The 24,407-nt window shown below is 38.4% G+C and overlaps 1 protein-coding gene across 1 annotated transcript in view; it reads right to left on the bottom strand.

Annotated features, from left to right (window-relative positions):
• TRPA1 (transient receptor potential cation channel subfamily A member 1) overlaps positions 1–24,407 on the bottom strand; it is a 77,570-nt gene that overhangs the window by 45,621 nt on the left and 7,542 nt on the right. Inside the window, exons 2-12 of the mRNA XM_003408220.3 lie at positions 24,208–24,367; positions 20,884–21,059; positions 15,415–15,522; positions 13,331–13,439; positions 12,998–13,143; positions 11,602–11,738; positions 7,620–7,668; positions 4,346–4,445; positions 3,603–3,703; positions 2,309–2,478; positions 2,057–2,221 (exon numbers count right to left, since the gene is read on the bottom strand). Coding sequence (XP_003408268.2) covers positions 2,057–2,221; positions 2,309–2,478; positions 3,603–3,703; positions 4,346–4,445; positions 7,620–7,668; positions 11,602–11,738; positions 12,998–13,143; positions 13,331–13,439; positions 15,415–15,522; positions 20,884–21,059; positions 24,208–24,367 — 1,421 coding nt within the window. The remainder of the gene's footprint in view (positions 1–2,056; positions 2,222–2,308; positions 2,479–3,602; positions 3,704–4,345; positions 4,446–7,619; positions 7,669–11,601; positions 11,739–12,997; positions 13,144–13,330; positions 13,440–15,414; positions 15,523–20,883; positions 21,060–24,207; positions 24,368–24,407) is intronic.

Genomic DNA, 24,407 nt, shown 5'->3' on the forward strand with positions numbered 1-24,407 from the left:
CTCAATACAGGGAAGGTCAGCTCAACTGGACTAGACCAAAAGCAAAGAAGTTTCCTGAATAAACGGAATGCTTCGAAGGTCAGCAGAGCAAGGGCGGCGGTTTGGGGACTATGGCTTCAGGGGATATGTAAGTCAATTGGCAAAATAAATTCTATTACGAAAACATTCTGCAACCCACTTTGAAGTGTGGTGTCTGGGGTCTTAAATGCTAACAAGCGGCCATCTAAAATGCATCAATTGGTCTCAACCCACTTGGATCAAAAGAGAATGAAGAACACCAAGGCACAAGATAATTATGTGACCAAGAGACAGAAAGGGCCACATGAACTAGAGACTTACATCATCCTGAGACCAGAAGAACTAGATGGTGCCCAGCCACAAACAATGACTGCCCTGACAGGGAGCACAACAGGGAACCCCTGAGGGAGCAGGAGAACAGTGGGATGCAGACCCCAAATTCTCATAAAAAGACCAGACTTAATGGTCCGACTGAGACTAGAAGAATCCCAGTAGTCATGGTCCCCAAACCTTCTTTTGGCCCAGGACAGGGACCATTCCCAAAGATGACTCATCAGACATGGATTGGACTGGACAATGGGTTGGAGAGAGATGCTGATGAGGAGTGAGCTACTTGTATCAAGTGGACACTTGAGTCTGCGTTGGCATCTCCTGTCTAGAGGGGAGATGGGAGGGTAGAGAGGGTTAGAAACCGGCAAAATGGTCATGAAAGGAGAGACTGGAAGGAGGGAGCAGGCTGACTCATTAGGGGGAGAGTAAATGGGAGTATCTAGTAAGGTGTATATAAGTTTATATGTGAGAGACTGACTTGATTTGTAAACTTTCACTTAAAGCACAATAAAAATTATTAAAAAAAAATATGAACGTATATCAACACATCACCAAAAAGTTGCGAGTGGGGGAAACTAGAGTTAGCATTTCTGTGTCGCACTTTTTTTTTCCAAAGCTACAGTGTGCTTATATCTGCTATTTTAAATCTTCTTTTATTCTTTCATTAAGCATTACGTCAAAAATTTCCACGACGATATTAGTCTTCATGTCAATAGTTACTGCTAAAAATAATAACACTAATAATAAAAATATCTTATAGTACATGCCTATCAGATACTTAGCTTAGTGTCACATATTATCCTAAGAGTTCAGATCTCAAAAGATTTTTCCTTTTGTGCTCTCAAGTATGCTTACTCAGTCCATTTGGAAAATGTCCTTTTTCACAAAGATTCAAGATGTACATACCATGAAGGCTTGTCACATGAGTGATACTTTTTGAAATTAGACATAGAAACAATGTGTGAAGTACTGACAGCATTTAATTTCAGTAGGCGTGAGCAGCTATTTTAGGGTACTTTGCCGGTATTGGTATGCTGATAAAAAATGCTGGTTTAGGACATTAGCCTAATGAGCTCTTTGCTACAACCTACCTGAATTGAGAAGATAATTCATCCTTATATATTTAGCTCTGCCACTTTTTTTTAATTAGGCTTACGTATTTTTAACTTGGTTTTGCTCCTTTTCTTAGATTTCCTTTAAGTATAACAAAGTTAAACAACTTTTAATGTGTCTCCTATTTTTTTATTATAGCTAGAAGGGAACTTTTTGTTATTATCATTCACCAGATTGAATGAAGAGGGTCTTTGAACTTGGATGTTTGTGTGTGTGTGTGTACACACACACGTATACACACGTACTTATGCAAACAGTTTTGTATCTGCATGAAAACGCGGCAGTATGAAGTGACACATGAGGAGCTGTATCAAAAGTTCTGAGAACTACCACACTCAAAACCACTTATTCGGTGACCTTGAACAAGGTCTTCAAGCCTCTGAACCTGATGTCTTCTTTCGTCAACTGCAAATACTGCCAACTTCCTTTTCAATATATGAGAATTTATATATGTTTTGAGAATTAAATAAGGTAAATAAGAGTTCATAGTGAGCTATAAAGTTATGTATCATAATTAAAAATAAAATAGAAAAAATCCTGAAAATAGCTAATTAATAAAAAAGAATATATAAATATTCCAATTATATATTCTCACCTGAGAAGTAATGCGCCTTTCTTCAGGAGAAGTTGAACGACTTTATCATGCCCGTTTTTTGCTGCCAAGTGGAGAGGGGTCATTCCATGAAGGTCACCTTCATTCAAAAGCCTCGTATCGGTTATGTCTCGTAAAAGCCTCTGGCAGGTATTGATACGGCCATAACTTGAGAAAAGATTAAGTTTCATCTTTTCAAATCAAATATTAAACAGATACAAGGCATGCTCGTATAGTGTGCAGACTGACTCTTACCTGGCTGCAAAATGCAGCGGTGATTTCTTATCTTTGCTTTTGGAATGAATAGACACATTAAAGTGAAGCAGGTTATTTACAGAGACAGGAACCCCCTGTCTACATGCATAATGTAGGGGGGTACAACCATTGTTGTCTTCATCCATGACCAGCTCTTTAATACGTTGCATCTGTGGGAAAAATTAATATTCTACATAAAACCAAAACAACCAAACCCTTTGCCATTGAGTCGATTCTGACTCATAGTGACCCAATAGCACACTGTAGAACTGCTCTATAGGGTTTCTAAGGAGCTGCTGGTAGATTTGAACCGCTGACCTTTTTCGTTAGCAGCCGTAGCTCTTAACCACTGTGCCACCAAGGCACATATAGCTATGTTATAATGCTAAAGAACCATGTTTCAAACTATACTGTGGGATAGTATAGAATTTTCCAACAAAGCGGAAAATGTAAATAGCCTAAAGGGTACTAGAGTAAAATAAGTATGGATAATGTTACAGACTCTGTTTTCCTATAATGTACATTATCTATCATATTAAAGGCTCTGAAAAGTCCTGCAAGTTGGGAATATACTTTAATGCTTGAATGTTTTTAACCCAGCTGTGAACCCTTACACAAGCATTTTCAAAATGTATTTCACCACGGACCCGCTGCTCATCTCCTCCTTTTTTTTCCTCCAAATAACTCTTATCAGTTAACACTAACACGTTTTGTAAGAGAAAAGAGATGGGATGTTAAAATTACCAGTTTACCAGTTGCCCTCAAGTTGATTCCCACTATTGGCAACACTATGTGTGTCAGAGTAGAACTGTGCTCAGTGGGATGTTAAAATCAGATTTATTCTATCTTTTAAATGCATATTAAGTAAAAAATGAATGAAAAGTGAGTAGCTTAAACAAATCAATAAACATATTTATCGTTTTTCTTAATTGATGATGAAGTATTACTAATTCATTCATGTACTTGATTAACTATTTCACTGACATGCAATTTATAATGGTTAAACAATGAAACAAAACTGACTGATTAAGTATGTATCCTTACTATAGACGGGGGTATATGAAAACTTCCCACAATTTAGAAAAAGCAATCCCTAATTAATCAATCTAATTAACTAGTATGATTATTAGCATCATGTTATAAATAAATATTCAAATATGACATCTTTATTTTAAAATACTATTTTAAATTCCAAAGTCAGCCTTCATAGTAATAAAAATTATAATAAGCAAAATCACTTTACTCTGTTGAATCTAGCTCAGTTTATGGGAATTCATAGACACATATAAATTACCTGCATAAACTCAGGTCGTAAATTTTTTAATCCATAACGTTGTTGTACAGTCAAATGCAAAAAATTACGTCCAAGATGATCTTTTATGTCTACTTGGGCACCTAAAAAAAGGCACAATATAAATATAAATTTTACTCATTTATTTAAAGCATGGCTTATGGTGCATTTTCAATTTGAGAAAATAAAAGATTTCTGACTTTGCCAACCTTTAACTTACAGGAAATATTATTTAGATGAGAAAACTAAATATATTGAGTTTATGTAACAGTGTGTACGTGTGTACGTGTGGGGGGGATATGTGATATGTTACATTAATATACGAAGTATAACCATAAAATATAAATATGGAGAGATTGGAGACTGGGGAAGAGGAGGGGAAGAAAGAGAGATCTCTGTCTTCTGTGTTCTCATGGCACCAGGTAAGTACCTAAACCAGGGATAGTTACAGTATCTACACCACACAGAACTCATTCATTGAAAGAATGTTGATAAAGTGTTCATCAAAATGCCTGGGAAATAATTGATTTATAAATATTGTCTATTATTTTTCTGAAACTATTGTTTTATGTAACACTCCCTTACTGGAATGAAAATTATTCTAGAAAACATGGGAAGTATTCTGTTCATCTTTTTATTCATAGTACCTGGCCCAGTGTCCCCTGCACACAATAGATGGTTAATAAATGTTTATTTAACCAAATTTAATAGTGATTCTAAAGGCCTGGCTGGGCTCTTCTTGGTACCTTTAGAAAGCAGCAAATTCACAATATTCCAAGATGCAGAAGCAGTTGCTAACAGAAGTGGAGAACGTCCTTCAGAATCAATGCTGTTAATATCTGCTCCCTAAAAGAAAACAAGTCATTCAACAAAGAGCATGTGAACAAATAAATCAGCTTACATTGCAATCTGCAAATCACAGTAATTCACTGCGATAGAGTGAATATAGCTAGCATTCAAGTTTATGATAAACTATAGAATTTCTGGAAATTTCCCTATAATTCATATGTTGTAACATCAGAAATCAAGGCATTCTTTTACAATTTCAACAACAAAAAATATTCTTACATGTTAATCTTTTGACTGACAACTGTCAACAGCTTTCTATCACTATTTTAACCATAAAAATAAAACTCTTTCATCTATAGCATTAGTTTAGTTCTCACTTTAAGAAATGATTTTTAAATATCCACATTTTAAAGATCTTCCAAAATTATGCATGTGATAAAAAACTCAAAACAAATCATCCACTTTTTAAAAAAATCTACTTCATGTATTTTACTTCAAGTCCTGCAATAACTTTTTAATTTAAATATCTACTTGAGAAAATTTGTATTTAAAGTCACATGACAGGTTTTTTGAAATGAGTAGGAAAACATTTACCATTATGTGTGATGGTTATAATATTTGATATGACAAAAAAAAAAGGCTTTTTAAAATTTCATGGTAAGAATTATATATTTTAGAAAGAGGAATAAAAATAAGTTTAAACTATGATTGTGAATATTTGCCCTTTTGGGGCCCACTGAATGTGTACGAATATAGCAGCAGTAACCACTTGAAAGCACAGTGGTACAGTTTTCTTGCCAGTTAAAGAGATCGCTTTATTTGCATGCAACCATACATGTCATAAACTCTGGTGTATACTGAGTCTCTTCCCAGGACTCTTCTATGTAAATATCACAATTTCTGTAGTTGTGACTGACGACAAACACATGTCAAGTACTACAAATGGGACTACATTCGTTGCGGAGATCATGGGGCTTAAACAAAAGGCTTTATTAAAAAACAAATTAAAAAGCTGACTTCTACTTCTTAGAGGGAAAAAAAAAAATCTCATGAATTCACTTGCAGCGGACCTTCTAAAATATTTTTTAGTTCCCCAGTTTTTCACTGTTTGAAAGACAGTACTGAGGCAGCTGGTGTAGAAACTTACAATGGAAGGCGAAGCTGACATGTTCCAACTGTCCTGCCTCCACCTCAAAGCCAGTTATGCTAAGTCGAGTAGCCCAAGCCTAACACTCACCTAGGACCAGTTCACAGGCAGTCAGAATAACGTTCCTTGCAATGTACCCACAAACTTCTAGCATTAAAAACATCAATATGGGTTATGTATTAACTACATGTTCTAGCTTCTGTAATATGATGTTTTAATATCTACACCAAGGAACCCTTCTCTACCCATGTCTGCTATACCTAGATTATAGATTCCCTCAGTTTTCCATCTGGTAAACACCTCAATCGCCAAAGTACGAGTTTCAACAATAGCTGACCAATAAAATCCCTGTGTGCTCTGACCTGCCCCTATCACGTTTCCCAGAAAACCACAATAAAGGCGCTTGCCCACAGTCCTGCTCCCTCTCTGCCTTGTGACCGCCCCTGTGTTTTCCCCCTGTGGACCCGTCCAGGTGCGCTGTGAACACCAAACCAAAAAAACCCATTGCCGTCAAGTCGATTCCAACTCATAGCAACCCTATAGGTCAGAGTAGAACTGCCCCATAGAGTTTACAAGGAGCACCTGGTGGATTCGAACTGCCAATCTTTTGGTTAGCAGCCATAGCTCTTAACCACTACACCACCAGGGTTTCCTGTGAGTACCAGGGACTATGAATATAATAATTTTTTTATTGTTTCCGACCTCCCTCTCTTGGTTCATGTTGGACTATACCATACCTCAAACATTACTATTATATCAAGTGAAAACAGGGTATCAAAAAGCACACTTAGGAACACAAGAACAAAGGGCAACAACAATAATCACTATAGTACAATCTTGCAACAATACTTTAGCAAACAATACTTTACATATGGATACATAGGTTGATAGGTATGCCAAGAGGTGTGAGAGAGTGTAAGGGAACATACCCATCTGCAGACACAGGTTTGGCGGTGGATATTTCTACATTCATAACTGTAGGTGAGGCTTATATATTAATATAGATGACAGAGCACACAAGGGCCACCAGAGTCAGGGCAACTTATTAGACAGAACCAATCACCTCATAGGACAAAGTTCCTAGGCTCAAAAGTGAAGGACCATATACTCGGGGGACATTTACATCAATTGGCACAACATAGTTCATAAAGACAGAGTTCTGCATCCTACTTGGGTGAGTAGCATCTGGGGTCTTAAAAGTTTGCAAACAGCCATCTAAGATACAACCACTGGTCTTTTACCATCTGGAGGAAAGGAAAGTGAAGAGAACCAAACACTCAAGGGAGCAATTAGTCCAAATGACTAATAGACCACATGAGCCATAGCTTACATGACCCCCAGACCAGAAGAATTAGCTGGTGCCTGGCTACCACCACTGACTGCTCTGACTGGGATCACAACAGAGGGTCTCAGACAGAGCAGAAGAAAAACTGTAGAACAAAAAATCAAATTCACAAAAAAGACCAGGCTTACTGGTCTGAAAGAGACTGGAGGAGCCCCTGAGATTATGGCCTAAGACATCCTTCTGAACTGGAACTGAAGCCATTCCCGGAGGCCACCTCTTGGTCAAACCATAGATGGGCCCATAAAATAAACAACAGCTGATATACCAAAGGCAATCAATTATCTGGGATCAAAAGGGCAACATTTGCCCAAAGGCAAAGGTGAGAAGGCAGGAAGGGGGAGAAAATCAGGACGAAAGGAAACAGGGAACCTAGAGCAGAAATGGGGAGAGTGCTGACATATTGTGGGGAATGAAATGAATGTCACGGAACACTTTATGTGCAACCTATCAAATGGGAAACTAATTTGTTCTGTAAACTTTCACCTAATGTGTGATAAATTTTTTTTAAAAATGCACAGTTTGGTACTTCAAGCTTCATGGTAACCAAGGTTGGCTATTACATATTGACATGCAGTATTTCTCTATGTGCAAATATGTCAATCATTCTTTTGTAAACTTTCTTTGCTGATAAGCAGGAAATTAAATTTTGGTTTATTTTTGAAAATCCATTTTATGTAACCATAAGTTTTTCAATTATAAACAGTAATAAAGAAAATAAACCTGTCATTTGAATATTTACCATTGAAATTAAATAGTCTGCAAGTTCATGGTGATCAAATAATGAGGCTCTGCAAAAAAGAATTACAAACGTTAAGGTGCTGTGGATATGAATGTATAAAATAAAGCTGCTATATTCAGAAAGCAAATTTCACTTGTCATTTAATAACATGACAAAATATTAGAGAATGAGTGATCTTTCAAAGCCTGTGATTGATTCTGATTAGGGTAATTTTTCTAAAATAATAGTAACAGAAAAAAGTCAAATACATTACAATATTTTCTTCCTTATCTTTTAGTAAACTTATTTTTCTCTGTGAAATCCTCATGACAATTGTTTTGAAGTACGCAGGAATTTCTATCCCATCGGCAATACAACAGAGGACGAAAGAAATGGCCCTGTTACCACGGTGATCATGGGAAATAACACCAGCTGCAGGCAAGCTGCCCTGAGATTCATTAAAATTTTTACAGGGCTCAAAATGCTCACAACGTAAGCGCTTCCCTTTGTCAGGGCAGCAATGATGTTCCAAGCATTTGTGAAGCAGGGGAAAAAAAATTATGGTGCAGACTAAAGCCATTTTGGTTTCACTTCACATCAAGTCATAATGATAATATTAATTAATTAACCAAATAAAAATTTTCAGTCTATATAAAATACCATCCCAGTGCCGTCGAGTCGATTCCGACTCATAGCGACCCTATAGGGCAGAGTAGAACTGCCCCATAGAGTTTCCAAGGAGCGCCGGGTGGATTCGAACTGCCAACCCTTTGGTTAGCAGCCCTAGCACTTAACCACTACACTACCAGGGTTTCCTAAAATACCATAATACATGTTAATGCTAACGATTTTAAAACTGTTTTCCTATTGCAAGTCTTATTTCTTTGTTCTTATTCAAGTTATATATAAATTTCAGAATCAGCTGGCTAAATTTCACAAGGGGTTGCATTACTTTTAAATTATATTAAATATAATATACTAAATACTTTTAGGAAGCAAATACATGGTGATATTAAGGCTCCATTTCTTTTAAAATAATAATTTTGTTATTGTATCTTCCTAATCTAGAGCCTTGCTACTCATATGTGGTCTTCAGGCCAGCAGCATCAACATCATCTGGGAGCTCCTTGGTAATGCAAAATTTTAGTAGACCTAGCCACCCGGATTCTGAGAGGTTCACTGACTTGCCAAGGGTTACAGAGCCAAGAAGGACAAGGGTAATCGCTGGAACCCTAGGTTCCTTGCAACAAAGCTCACTGTTTTAGCCAGAACAAAGTACTGAGGTCTTTACACTACAGTAACAAAAGGAATTCTAGCCTCAAGCTTTGTGCCTCAAGATAAATTCGAAAAGCAACTGGCTATTCAAAGAGCAAAGGAGCCCTGGGGGCACAGTGGTTAAGTGCTCAGCTGCTAACCTAAAGGTCGGAGGTTCAAACCCATCAGCTGCCATGTGGGAAACAGATGTGGCAAAAAGATGTGGCAGTCTGCTTCTGGAAAGGTCACAGCCTTGGAAACCCTATAGGACAGTTTTCTCTGTTCTCTAGGATTACTATGAGTTGGAATCGACTCCATGGCAATGGATTTTATTCAAACGGCATTCCAGAATCCTAGGTCAGTGTCAGATTCATCAGACTTGGACTAAACTGGCCCAGCAAACCTTCGGGTAACCCAAGTTGAGAACGTCTAGTTAGGGAATAAAATCCATTAGTTAGGGTATCAGAAACCCTGGTGGTGTAGTGGTTAAGTGCTGCAGCTACTAACCAAAGGGTTGGCAGTTCGAATCCACTAGGTGCTCCTTGGAAACTCTACGGGGTAGTTCTACTCTGTCCTGTAGGGTCGCTATGGGTCAGGATCGACTTGACGCCACTGGGTCTGGGCAGTTAGGGTATCAACAGGCTAAGGATACTTATTTCTCTAGAATAATTCCATTTTATGCATATTTGTGCATTAAAACTGTGTCCTAAATGGACAAAATTATTCTAGGTATACCCTGATAATTGGGTTTCAAAATTGGCTGAATATTGGAGTCACTTAAGGAATTTAAAAATAAAACATGGATTCCTGTGGGCCCTTCTGATTTAATCTGGGGTAGGAACTGGTGTTGGCATTTTAAAGCACACCTCGTGATTCTAATGTGCAGCAGTTTGAGAATCTCAGGTCTAGAGATTAGTCTATCTATTGTATCTAAGTTATATTTCAATGGTCAATGCCTCCTTTTTTTTTTTTTAATTTCTAGCGTTTCTAACTTGATCTTTTTTATATCACCAGTCCTTGATTCATATATGCTAATTCATTTTTCATAACTTTCTGTTGTTTTAATGTATGTATGATATTTACATGAATATTTATTCCTTCTCTTAAATTTTTGAGGGTCTTAAATATCTTTATTTCCAAATTCTTTTCAAGATTGCCCCACGATCTCTATTTCCTTGGAAGTAAGTTAGCCTTTTGTTGACTTTGCTGTTTTGTCTTAGTTTCCTTTATGGTATGGGATTTTAGCTTGCAAATCCATTCTAAATGGGAGTTCCTTGGAGTTCCTTTCTACTCGTTTATCCCATTGCGTGTGGTGGTTTTGCTAATGTGTACATCCACCTCCTCCTCCCCAGTTTAGAACCACATCCTTATATTGGTATCTGGAGGCTCTTTTTCCCTGCGGGATATTGTAGATTTTCTGGTCCAGTTATCTATCAGGAATATCTCAGCTCTTTTCTGTGATTCTTGGCTTCTGTCATGGTCACAGTGTTTTGGGTTTTTTTGAGTAGGCTCATCTCAGCCGCCTGTTTCACACACATAGGGAGCATTTAGTCCTCGTCTTCACAAAGGTATTGAACTTTCAGTCTACACTGCCTGTTTCCTGTCCTAACATCTAGTAAACCTACATCTTCAGATGCTTTCTGCTATACTCCACAGAAGTATTTAGCTTGTTTTGGGCTTGGCCATAGTTTTCTGATGTTTTGAAAATATCTACACTTATGGGAGTGGGTGGTAAGGGAATAGGGTGAAATGAGTGGAATATTCATATGTATCTTGCTCCCTTATCTTCATGAAAAATTATAAGATGTACATGAGGAACTGGAACAGTTTAGAAAGGGCCTGGAAAAACTTGTATATTGACCTTCTTAGTGTCTAGGAAATTAATCTTGGGCCTATATTCACTGGCCTAAGAATTGGTTCAGAATATGCCACTGGAGATTTTATTTTGTGAAAATCTATTTAAACTTTATTGAATCTTGGGAGAGAAGCTGTCCACAAACATTTTTGGGCTCTCAGGTTTCTTGGGAGGCTCCTTTTCTCACTAAAAGTATTTGCTGCCCCCTTGTGTAATGGTGAAAAATGAAAGAAGCATTCTTTGGCAAAAATTCACTAAGGTAGGAGGCTATGTATGTGACAGTGCATCCAGGAAGTGTGAATGGGTTACAGTTTTGTTTCTTTTGGCTTTTGTACAGCTAGATAATCCTTGTAAGCATACTTATGGCTTCCTACATGATAGTTTGGGAGCCCTGGTGAGTTTGGTTTGTGTGTGTGTGTGTGTGTGTGTGTGTGTGTGTGTGTGATATTTGGAGAACCAGAGGTTTTCAATGTAACAAAATTGAAGGCTCCACCATCCAAAAATTCTTGGAACAGATTGAACCCATTAAACAGGGTACAAGACTGCTGCCAACGTTTTGTGGAAAAATCTCTGCCCACGTGATATTTCTCCAAATCCTGTATTACCAACCAAAAGTTTTAACACACTCAATTAGTAAACATTCCTCCCTTTATTGAAAACACATAGCATCAAAACAAAATTTTTTTAAGTGAAAGTAATATGGTCTTGAAAGGGTTTTAGCATTGCACTCTGACTCTAGAGGAACACAGCGATCCCAGTTGAACCACTGGATCTTTGTTACCTTTGTTCTTTTCTTTTGAACTCTAGAATCTCTGTTAGTGTGTTAACTGACACTTGCAGGGTGTAGTTTAACAGGTAAAGACCGACAGGTGGAAAGCTAGGTGGGAAACTTGCCTGTGAAGCAGCGTCTCCTGATTTCCATCCACTGCGTTAACGATATCACTATCACTGGAATCGGAGGATATCATCAGCTTAACAATCTCTGTGGCTCCCTGGGTGGCAGCAAAATGAAGGGCTGTGCACTTGCCACTCTGTGAACAGTTTTGACACCAGAATCAATGTTTACATCTCAATTTAAGGCTATAGTACAATTTCAGTTGTGAGTTTCTTCACAGGTCAACGAAATTAAGGAATACTGAATTTAAGAAGATGGTGATCAGTTTCAGCTACCGAAAGTCATCAATATAAACATTATAGGTAGCAACTAGGCTTCCTTGAAATCCGTCAGCTCTTAATGTATACTTCTACCATTGTTATCTGAATGACATTCTTCTCCCAGAAGTGTAAAAACCATCACTACTGTAAGTATCCAGTGTATAAAGTGATTTCAGACCCTTAATCATTGATGCAAGCTCTTCATTTCTGTGTTGAAGGGGTTTAGAGGCAGTACCTCTCCTCCTAATCTCCTCATCCTTCAAAAATGACTGTACTTTGTAGTAGCTGGGAAACAAGCATGTTACCACCCAAAAGCCCCAAGGGATTGGACACCAGGACAGATGAAGGCAAAAAGGAAGCCAGAACTCTATACTTGCAGTCAGAGATGACTGGCATGAGGTGAGCACCTTAGCTCTGCCTTTACCTCCACATACAGATCCTTACAAATTAGTTACAATATATATATTTATTTATTTATTTATTTAAACTCCACATACAGATCCTTACAAATTAGTTAAGCTGTCCTTAATTTAAAATATGATAACTCTTCAGAAGAGAACTATGAACACAAAAGGTTCATGAGTAGGCTTTAATGTACCTAGATGACAACATTCATACATTATCTTTTGAATGTTAGCCATAACTTATTTCATGGCAGTTAAATTGGATTAATTTCACGGCAGTTAAATTGGATATATACTCTATTGCATCTGTGTTTGTGGCTGCAATTGTTTTTGGTAGCTCTCGAAATTCTTTATATAGGTTGAAATTTGGGATGTTTCCTTGTTTTGCTTCTCAGTATCTATTTTCTTCCTGCTGTATTTATCTTCAGGAGCTCTGGTGGTACAGTGGTTAAAGCGTTGAGCTCCTAACTGAAAGTCTGGCAGTTCAAACCCACCAACCACTCTTTGGGAGAAAATGTGGCCATCTGCTTCCATAAAGTTAACAGCCTTGGAAACTGTATGGGGCAGTTCTACTCTGTCCTATAAGGGTCACTACGAGTCAGAATCTGCTTGACAGCAAAGGGTTTGGGTTTTTTTGGTACGCATTTTCAATCTAAATTAATTGTAAAAGTGTTACAAAGCATTTTGGGAAATTCTAAAATAAGCATGTTACATAAAATAGTAACAATTACCTCCCTCAGATCTATCTGTGCACCATTGTCCAGGCACATTTTGATCATTTCCAAGTCGCCACTTTGAACCGCCATGTGGAGAGGACTATGTTTTCCATTATCGACCAAATTAATATGACACTGTCTGCTGTATCCATGTTCTTCACCTTTAGAAGAAAAATAAGTTTCCAGGTAACTTAAATGTTTAAAATCAATAATGAAAACACTTAGGCATACATAAAAGCCCATGTGCAAATTCTATTAAATATTTGTCAGATTAATAGCATCCTCCCTCCCCACCTCCCCAATAATAGACTTCTTTAAGGTAAGTAATGTAGGAAAGCCTCTACTCACCAAACTTTAATACTATTTCCATGCATTTTTTGGCTCCTGAAAACACAGCCTGGTGAATAGGGAAACATCCCCATTTATTTGGTATGCATGGCTTAGCTCCTTTATTAAACTGGAGGGTAAAAAAAAAAAAAAAAAAAAAAAGAACCAAAAAAAAGTCAAATAAATTGCGTGAGTTAAACCCCAAACCACAAGGGTGAACAAGAATTTATGTGTCTCTCCCAGACCACATTCTGAGCCCTTAATCCTAGTATATTGATGAACTTTGGAATTTATTTAAAAATACCTGGAAAAACTTCATATGGTATGAAATCTAGGCAAGAAAGTAATTTTGACCCTAGGCCAAGATTCTGATATAAAGACACTTTTTGTTTTCCATCTGTCCTTTCCAAATGAAGTACGCTATAGACACAAAATATCAACAGGATACCAAGAAAATGAAAATTCACACATTTTCAAGGGGATTATTGGGAACATTTTAAACATTATCATGACTCCTCCTATATACATTTACCATTCTTTATCCAAACCAACCCCCATTCTTTATGCAAATAAAATAATATTTTCCGGACCTTTTGTTCTTCATTTCTGTAAAATTAATAAATGATTAGACCAGCACTCTTGTTAAACTATGAAGTTAGGTATTTTCATTCGTGAAAAGACCTTTACTAAAAGGACATTAGAACAACTGAATATTATATTATTTTTCTAACTGTGCCCATCATTTTCAACTACCATTTTTTAAAGATTATTGAACTGTACTTTTGTTTTAAATACCTTTTTATTGTCACAAAGAAAAGATGTTGAAAGGGCAGAAAAGTGTGATAAAGAAAATACCGCCTTTAATCTCAGCTCCCAGAGACAGAATCAGTTTACATTTTAAAAGAGTATTTTTTTAAGTCTTATTTCTTTGCATACGTAATTTTTGGGTCAGTTTGAATCCACCAGCCACCCCTTGAAAACCACATGGGGCAGTTCTACTCTGTCTTATAGGGTCCCTGTATTGACTCAACAGCAACAGGTTTTTTTTTTTTTTTTAAGGTAATTTTTATCATACTGTTCACAAAAACTTTTACTTAATAATATTCTTTATAATAAAGAATATAATTTTAATACTCAAGTATATACCTTCAGTGGTTAATCAATTACATGCTATTATCAAGAACATTCTTGCATACTCAAAACTGTGTAATCAATCCCTATTAGTGGACTTCAAACTTTTTTTTTTCCAATTTTCTCACTCTGATATTTGTAACACTGAAGCTAATGTCCTTAATCATAGGACTTTGTTAGAGCTTTCATTATCTCCTTGGGATATATTCCAAGAATGGGAATTGATGAGTCATAAGGTATTCTCATCAGCAGTGAATGAAATTTCCTGACTCATCAAAATTTCCCTAACACTAGTTATCAACAAGATTTTTTCATCCTTTAAAATTAAAAGATGAAAAATGTGATGTCTCATCGTTTTGTTTCTCTTTCATTATTAGAAAAATTACTTAAATTTTCTGTGTCCTTTCCAATTTTTTATTAGAACATCGTCATTTTCTTACAGATTTGTAGAAGACTTGCTAGATAAATAAGTCTTATCTCCTCAGGCCAATTGATGTACAATAATCAATGCATTTTCTAATATTGAACTGTCTGTACATTCCTTGGACAAGGTCAACACAGTAGGGCATATTACTCTTTTAATTATTTTGATGGATTAATTAGCTAGTATTTTATTTAAGATTTGCATTTATGTTTATTTACATGTGAAATTAGTCTACAGTTTTCTTGTTTGGGTAGTTGTCAAGATCTGGAATTACTATTATGACTCATTTCAATTTTCTCTTTATCTTCTTTAATACTTTTGTGTTAGTCTTCTGTAAGCAATCTCAGATCCTTTTAGGAACTAAGGGGTGTGTGTATATACCCCAAAAACACACAGAACAATTTTTTCTCACATATTTTCTAAAATTTATATTTTGCTAAGGAAAGAAACTGGAAGACCTGTTGTAAGTATCAACATGTTGTACTAAAAAATATCATGTTGTACCAACAAAAAGATAAAGAAACAAGAAAAAAGCAATTAATATACAAACCAAAATCTGCAGTGCTTCGCTATTATCTTTGGAGCAGGCGGTGACCACAGCTGTGTTTCCATTTTCTCCTTTCAAATTAATATTAGTACTTCTGTGCTCAGTTAAGACCTACACAAAAGAAGGTAGAATAACCATCAAAAAGCTAAACTGTCGGTTTCCAAATAGGATATTACTGTATTTCTACACAAATAACGTGTGCCTTCTATGTTTGTTTGCCAACCGCTCCTTTTCCCCAGATACTTTCGTAAGCTCGTTATGATACTTTTTTTGCAGCAACCTGTAACAAAAATTGGATCAGCAGCACTTAGGAAAATACCTGGGTGGTGGCGGGGGTAGGGGGGAGGAACGACGTGCAAACAAACATAGAAAGTGCTCATTATTTGCGTAAAAATACGGTATGTCTTCCACTAGATCACAAGCCTTCTGATGCCAGGGACCATTGTTATATCTCTCCCTCCTCAGACAATTAAAAGTTATCTGGCTAAAGAGAGTAGACAAGAATTATTTTAGGTGAAGTGAAAGATAACACACAATACAGGGCAAGTCAGCACAACCGGGCTAAACCGAAAGCTAAGAAGTTTTCTAAATACAAACAAATACTTTGAAGGACAGAGTAGCAGGGGCAGGGGCCTGGAGATCATGGTTTCAGGAGACATCTAGGTCAAATGACATAATAAAGTATATTAGGAAAACGTTCTGCATCCCACTTTGGTGAGTGGTGGTTGGGGTCTTAAAAGCTAGCAAGCGGCCATCCAAGATGCATCAATTGGTCTCAACCCACCTGGAGCAAAGGAGAATGAAGAACACCAAAGACACAAGGTAAATATGAGCCCAAGAGAAAGAAAGGGCCACATAAACCACAGACTCCATCAGCCTGCGACTGGAAGAACTAGATGGTGCCTGGTTACCACCAATGACTGCCCTGACAGTACACAACAGAGAATCCCTGTTGGAGCAGGAGAAAAGTGGGATGCAGATCTCAAATTCTAGTAAAAAGACCAGACTTATTGTCCAGTTTGGCTAAGACTGGAGGGGCTCCAGAGGTCATGGCTCCTGGACTCTCTGTTAGCCCAAACTAAAACCATTCTCGAAGCCAACTCTGCAGGTAAAGATTAGACTGGACAATAAGACAAAAATGCTACTGGTGAGGAGTGTGCTTCTTAGCTCAAGGAGACACATGAGGCTAAGTGGGCAGCCCCTGTCTGGGGGCAAGATGAGAAGGCAGACGGGGACAGAAGCTGGTTGAATAGACACAGGAAATACAGGGTAGAGAGGAGGAGTATGCTGTCACATTGTAGTGAGAGCAACTAGGGTCACATAACCATGTGTGTATAAGTTTTTATATGAGAAACTGACTTGAATTTTAAACTTTCACTTAAAGCACAATAAAAAAAAATCATCTGGTTAAAAATCTTGCACATAATGGCTACTAAATAAATTTCTCAAATAGAAATAATGTTGATTTCTCTAGCACAACACCAACTAAGCCGATGTTGAATAATGGAATTGGAAATAGAGTAAGAATCGACAATATTAACGTAGCTCTCTCAATACTTCTTATTTAAGTAAGCTATGAGACCCTGGTGGCATAGTGGTTAAGTGCTACAGCTGCTAGCCAAGAGGCTGGCAGTTCAAATCTGCCAGGCACTCCTTGGAAACTCTATGGGGCAGTTCTACTCTGTCCTATAGGGTCGCTATGAGTTGGAATCGAGTCACAGGCAATGGGTTTGTTTTTTGTTTTTTTTTTTTTGGTATGTTAACCAACAGCTTTGAGACAATAAATTTACGGCCATTGGAATGTATGTGTGGGAGAGAGAGTTTCTTCCCTGCCCACTGCCTCCTCCCCCGCCCATTATTTTTATTTTACCTCTACTGTAAGCATTCTGGAAAATGTCAATTGAAACTCCTTTCTCTTCAGGAAAGAAAATCGAGTTTCGTGTGACTTTGGCATAGCTTAACTTAATTAACTCAAACTTGGTCTGGAACAGTTCTTTACATTCTAAGATGTAAGAAATCAGCATGCTTGATAAAATGGTTAAGCAATTTTTCTAAAGGAACTTAATTGAAGATCTTTTACTCCCTCAACTGGTTTACTGTCAGCCAATTATTGGTCAAGAATCTATAAATCTTTAAGCAATTTTTATTTTATATTCAGTCTAACAATAATTAACCCAAAAAATAATTATCTCATATAAATGTCTCTTCAAAGAGGGAAATCTTTGAATTGACCTACTAGAGGCCTTTTCTCTTACAGCAAGACTATAATAACACTATAACACATACTCATAACTAAATTCTTCAAGAAGATTTTTTTTAAACAGGCTGTTTCTTAGAAACCTTAAAAAAAAAAAAAAAGCATACAACATCCTACCACAGCCCCCTCTTAATAGAATACCCTGGTGTGAGTATCAGCAAAAAAAATTAGGCTTACTAATTAGTACTGCTCATAAAAAAGAAAATAATAGTGCAATTTTTAGTATATTTTGTTTTAAGGACATATAAGGAAATTATTGGTGGATGAAGGCAGGTGGAAACATACAGACTTAAGCACTTTTATTTTCTGTACCTAAGAAGCTATAAATTCACATGTAAAGTAACCTACCAAAACCAAAGAAAAAACCAAACCCACTGCTGTCGAGTTGATTCCGACTCATAGCGACCCTACAGACAGAGTAGAACTGCACCACAGAGTTCCCAAGGATCACCTGGCAGATTTGAACTGCCGACCTCTTGGTTAGCAGCCATAGCACTTAACTGCTACGCAACCAGGGTTTCCTTAAAGTATATTATAAATGGCTATAAGAAGGGATTTTGCTTTCTTGGAATCACAGATCATTAGATTTGTAACATTTGAGTGTTACTAATGTTCTACCATAACCACAATCTGTTTAAAAAGCTGTGTTAAATTCTCTGTGGCAGGGGTCCCAGAGAAAGCAACTAAATTGGGCACCCACTTCAATTCAGTCACTACCTGGCAAGTTCTGGAAGCTTAGCAAGTGAGTGAGCCCTCCAGGGGTTTCTTAGATGAGAATCTAGAAGTCTCATAGAAAGATCAAACAACTGGATAATTTAAAGTTCAACCCCGAGTACTGAGGCCTACAGGCCATTGAGAACAAGGGCCTCTCCCTAACCCCTGAGGCCAATGTGCCTCAAGGAAAATATGTATGCCATTGGGAGTCTGTGCAAAAATGTTAGGTGATACACGGGTAATGATTATTTTTACTTTAAAATCATACAGGCAGCTGTGAAAGGCTTTTGGGGAAGGCTGCCGAAGCAGACAGTGGAGAAACATTCTAAAATGGCGTGGGCTGGTGGGCCATCCCTGCAGGCCTGGCCCATGGGCATAACTGGGGAGGCAGACCAGTAGGACTATTGCTCGCAAGCATGCAGGGAGACATCCAAAATTCCTTCTCCTTCTTCTCTTTTCCTCTTCACTTTTGGTAAAACAGAGGGAATTGGAAACATTTTTACATTTTTCTGTAGCTTATAAGATCAAGTAAGGGAGAAACAATTCCAGTTCTTTTATAATTCTGCTTTTCTTCTCCTTCTAGTGTCATGCAGGAAAATCTCCATTATGTCCACCATCTAGTTCATAAATCACGTATGGGCTAATTTCTGAACATTCTTTTCTATTTCTATGGGATACCTGTCGTTCTTTATTTCTTGGTCTGAAGACTTCTGATTTCTAATTTACAAGAGTTTTTCAATTGCTATTTGCCACTGAACTCCCAAATCATGCTTTCACAGCCAAGGTTAATTAAGCCAATGGTCATTTGTTTCTGAGAAGAGTGTTCAGAAGAAACTCCATGGGGAAACACGTGAAATTTCAGGCGATCCCTCCAGTCACTAGTGGCCCAACCCAGATGATACAGAAGCAGGCACCTGGCCCATGGATAATGTAGATTAAAAAAAAAAGAAGTCTATTATCAGAAATAACCTTCTCAAGGGCTGCTCCCACTGAGGGAACCTCACCCATCTTCTTGTGCACTGGTATCTCAGCTCTCACTTTCTTTAGTCAGTACCCCCATATACCCATTAATTAACTAATTAACTCCATTCAACAGCCATCATTTACCAGCACTGCACTGAAGAACAGAGATATTTAAATTAGTAAGACATGGTCCCACCCCTTTCAAGGACATAACTGGCAAGTGGGGGAGAAAAACCTACGAGTCTTTGATTATAATTTTGCATGTGCTAGGTGTTATGATAAAGCTACATGTAAGGTACAGTGGGAAAGTGGAAAACGGGCTCCCCCACAGCCTCTCTACAGGCTTAATGAAGTCAGGACTCAGGCTTCTGGGAGAACCACGTCTGGGCTAACGGGAGTGAGAAGTTCACGGACACTTCTGGGACCTATTTGCTGACTCACAGATAAAGTGAGTTTTGGCTTGGCCTAGCACAACATCACAATAGCCACATCATCACTCGCAATATTGTTTCTACCAGAAAACTTATTATGAGTCCCAAATCGCCTATCTTAGAAATGAACCCCTGGAGTATGATCCTTTAGCAAACTGCATTCCACTTCAGTATGCATGTTTGTTTTCTAGTATGTGGAAACACACTGTGAGACCCTAAGATGTAGTTTAAAAGCCATGGCCTTAATCTTACCCTTTAGGCATTTATAGGGCCACCTCCCTGGGTGGTACAAATGCCTAAGTGCTCAGCTGCTAACTGAAAGGTTCGAGTCCACCCAGAGGTGCCTTACAAGGTTTGACTGCACCCACAGGTGTCTCTGAAGAAATTCCTGGACGTGCTTCCAAAAAATGAGCCCCCGAAAAGCCTGTGGAGCACAGTTCTACTCTGACACACGCAGGGTCACCATGAGACGAAGTCCACTGAACACCAGCTGATCTGGCTTTTTATTTTTGTTTGTTGTTTCCATGCTTTCCTCTACTGACCAAAACCACGCTTAAGCTTTGGAAACAAAATAAGAAATATACCAATAGTATGGCAGGCCATCTATTCTTCAACTAAAACAGCAAATCAAAATTATGTTTTCCCTTTTCCCCAAGTCACTCATTAGCTCTCCTTTTAGTCATTAAATCACTCAGGTAAAAGTGGGAAAGCCTTAACTTGGAAACAAAGATGAAAACAAAATTGGCAAACTCTTGTTTTCGCCATTTACTCTATGGTAGGCAAGTTATGTAATTCTCTCTGTATCTCAGTTTCCTCAGTTATGGAATGGGGGTAATAAAAATTTTAACTCAGAGTCTTTTTTAAAAATAAGGATTAAATAAACTAAAACATAAAAAAGCTCTTAGAAAAGTGCTTGGTACATAAGGACTAGTAAATAATCCTGGAAATACTGTTGCTGTTGTTATTGTCATCATCAGCCTCTCCATCACTATCATCATCAAAACGTGGAACCACTTCACTTCGTTTGCCCTGGCAGCTTTGGCGGGCCACTCTTCCCCGGCAGGGGGAGCCCACGCCCGGCCGTGTGTGCGCCACTGGCAGCCTCACCTGCACCACCTCGTTGTGCCAGCACTGCACAGCTATGTGGAGCGGCGCCATCATGTTGTTGTTTCTGAGGTTGGGGTTTGCCCCTCTGCTGAGAAGAAATTTAACGCTTTCGACCTGGTTTTTTTCTGTGGCCCAGTGCAGAGGGGTATTTCCATAATTGTCCATCACATTCAGCACTAGAAAAAGACACCAAAATATGGATTAGATTTGGCTTCGACTATATTTGAGTCTGAATATAAATTCCGCGCCAAGTGGTGTTATAATAGTCGATGCCTTCTCTATTGAAAATAAAAATATAGCTTTGGTTCTTAAGAAACATACACCATGTTTTCACAAATAGTGTGCCCACGTAAATAACGCGCAACCACCCATGTAACACGGAGGAAATGACAAAATTATGTAAAAAAATTCTGGCATAGCATGCCCATGCATACACTATGCATGTTCCGTGACATTTCCAGAAGTGAATTTCAGCCTCATTCATCCTCAATTGACAATCCAAAAAATGTTACCTTTGATCATATTTGTATAATAAAGGTATAGGCCACGGTCAAGAAGTCATGGATCAAGTGTGTGGTAGTACCCTGTAATTGGAAAATAAACAACTGAAACTGTGCATTTGCTCTGGGACAGTTCGCAGCTGGGCCTGAGAGCATGGAGTTCCTTGTAGCCAATCTGCCTCCAAGTAGGTGGGGCGGAGGGCTGGGCCTGGGGCTGCCACCCTCCCTGAGTGGTGCAAATGGCGTGAAGCTGGGCAGCAGGGCGATACGGGTGCTAACACTACTGCCCCGGCCCTGTGGGGCCCCGAATGGCCAGCCGGACCGTCCGAGCGAGGGATGCTTGGCCCCTCTGTGACTGGCTCTCATACCTGCCTAGTGGCGTCAGCAGGGGCAGGAGAGTCAAAGGGCTTGAGCACCGCCGCCAGCCAGCAGGATGGCGGGGCTCAATGGGCTCATCTTTGGTGTGCTGGCCTTGTCCACCTGAGTGGCCTCTCCGGCCCTGAGTGCAGAGATCCATGCAACTCTTGGGCTGGGGCCTGGCGAGGGCTGTTTCTGGGGTGTAAAAAGTGATTTCGTCCTGCATTGAAGAAAGCGGTTTGCAAAACAGAGAAGGAAGCCTGTCTGGAGAGAGGCTGCTTTAGAAACTCAAGGGTAGGCTGGCGAGGGTCTGCTGATGGCAAACAAATCGCCATATCAATAGGCACAAAAACAAAGACTTAACATTAAATTTGTTGGGCAGGAAAAAAAAAAAAACAAAAACTGAAATTGATGTTAGCGACATGTAAAAAAATATTGCTATTTTGCGCTTATGAAAAATGTGCGGGGGTTGAGCAATATATGCAAAAATTTATAACAGGCATTATTTGCTTAAAATAGGGTACCGGGCACCTTTAGGGGGTGCAAAACATATCACTGACCTTGTCAAAAAGACAAAACTAACCACCTAAGAACAGATCCTCCTATTGCTACAGGTTTTTTTTTATCTCCAATATGAATTTTGGGTTTGTCATAAGGTTTTGAGATTACATAAAAGCAATAACTACACGCCAGGCTTTTTACTAGGTTCCATACGACAATTATTCAACCCTCCCAAGAGTCCTGCAATCTACCAGGACTGTTTTTCGGATGAAACTGTTGAGGTTCAGAGAGGTTAAAAATCTTGCCAAGTTCACACAGCTAGTAAGGACTTGTGCAAGTTACTGTACCTCTTTGATCGTCAGTTTTCTTCTATTTCTCATAACTTTGCAAAGTTCTTGAGAAATTAATCTTAAATAATGTCTTTAAAGACCTTAGCGGAGTGGCTGGCCCATAGCAATGGCTCAGAAAATGGTAATGAAAAAAAGATACACAGCTAATAGAGCACAAGGTTAGCATTTGAGCTTGAGCCCCTCATACCACATATATGGTGCCCACATAGTTCTATGACACAATATATTGCACTATTGACCCTGTGAACTCAGCCTAAAGAATATGCCTTTTCACCCTGTGGTGTCTCAGATCTATTCTAAAATAGCTACGACTTTCTGTTTTATCAACTTTATTAATTAGTGTTGGTATAGTTGTGTGTCTGAGGAAGGGGAAAAATTATGCACTCAGATATAATATGGGGACCATCTAGGATATCTGGGATGTTTCCAATTTCTCTCCTGTTTTTATTTCTCCACTATCTCCTTTCATTCATCCAAGTCTCTCATTTTCAACAATACACACACACACATACACATTCCTTGACCATTCTTTCTGATCATGACAAAGCACTCCATTCAACATTCCATTCCACACCAAACTTAATTAAATAAGGGCTCATTCATTAATCAAACAACTTGAATTTGGCTTTTATCTTTACCACTCTTCAGGAATCATTTCTGCAAAGGTCACTGAGGACTTTTAGTTTAAGGGTTTTGTGGTGACCTGCAGGAGCTCTGGTGGTGAGGTGGTTAAGAGCTTGGCTGCTAACTGAAAGGTCAGCTGTTAAAATCCACCAACAGCTAAAGATGTGGACATCCAAGTGGATGTCCCCTGGGCGTTTCGAACTCAGTATGACCAAAATCAAATTCATTATCTCCCCACACTCTCGCATTCACCTCTCTTTTGTTTTTTATACGCCCTCTTTTCAGGATGGTTATATTATTAGCTTAATTTCCTAAATTAGGAACCTCAAAGTTTCAAATCTCTGCCACTTTCTCCTCACATTCAATCTGTTATCAAGCACTGTTGACTCTACATGCAAAATGTCTCTCGAATCGCTCCTTTTCTCCTTATTCCAATGGCAAAACCCTGGTGGACTCTTCTCTTTACTACAAAAATACCTTTATAGCATTTTAATTGGCCTAACACTTCTAATCCATCTTACACAATACTGATGGAATTATCTTATATAATAAAAATGTTATCATACCACCTCACTGCTTAAAAACTTCTTGGGGCAGCCACCACCCCACTGCCTATGGTTGAGTTTCTCTAACAAGGTTAGGTGTACTGATGGAAAGTGGAGGAGTGTTACATCTTCTTGTAGTATCCATTTTACTCAATAAGTAATTTAGAATGTAGAATAATATCAATAGAAATATTATAGAACAGTACATAAAAGTTATATGGAGGGTGTCCGGGATCCCTAGGGGTGCATCTGCATTCTCCTCTGCGGTATTTCCGTGGAAAAATTTGAGGAGCACTGGCCTGTAAGGAAACTCAGACTCCTGAGTGAGATCTTCAGGGCCCTTACAATCTGGCACTGATATACCCTTCAGAATCACCTCATACCATGTTTCCCAATAAATCTAATGGGGGGTGGATTTATGCCGCACACATTGCAACATTATGATACCGTCACAACAGGAGTCATTGATGATCATCTCCATCAGGTCCACTTGACCTTCCGCTGCAGCATGATGCAAAGGACAGGCATTCACATCATCATAGCGACTCGATCTGCTTCGTTTCTTGATCATGTTTTGTAATCTACATGCGTGTCTTTCAAAAATCACCTAGGTGTATATAAAAAATTGTTACCGCAGACAAGCATAT

This window comes from Loxodonta africana, chromosome 14 (genome assembly GCF_030014295.1).
Source record: "Loxodonta africana isolate mLoxAfr1 chromosome 14, mLoxAfr1.hap2, whole genome shotgun sequence".
NCBI lineage: Eukaryota > Metazoa > Chordata > Mammalia > Proboscidea > Elephantidae > Loxodonta > Loxodonta africana.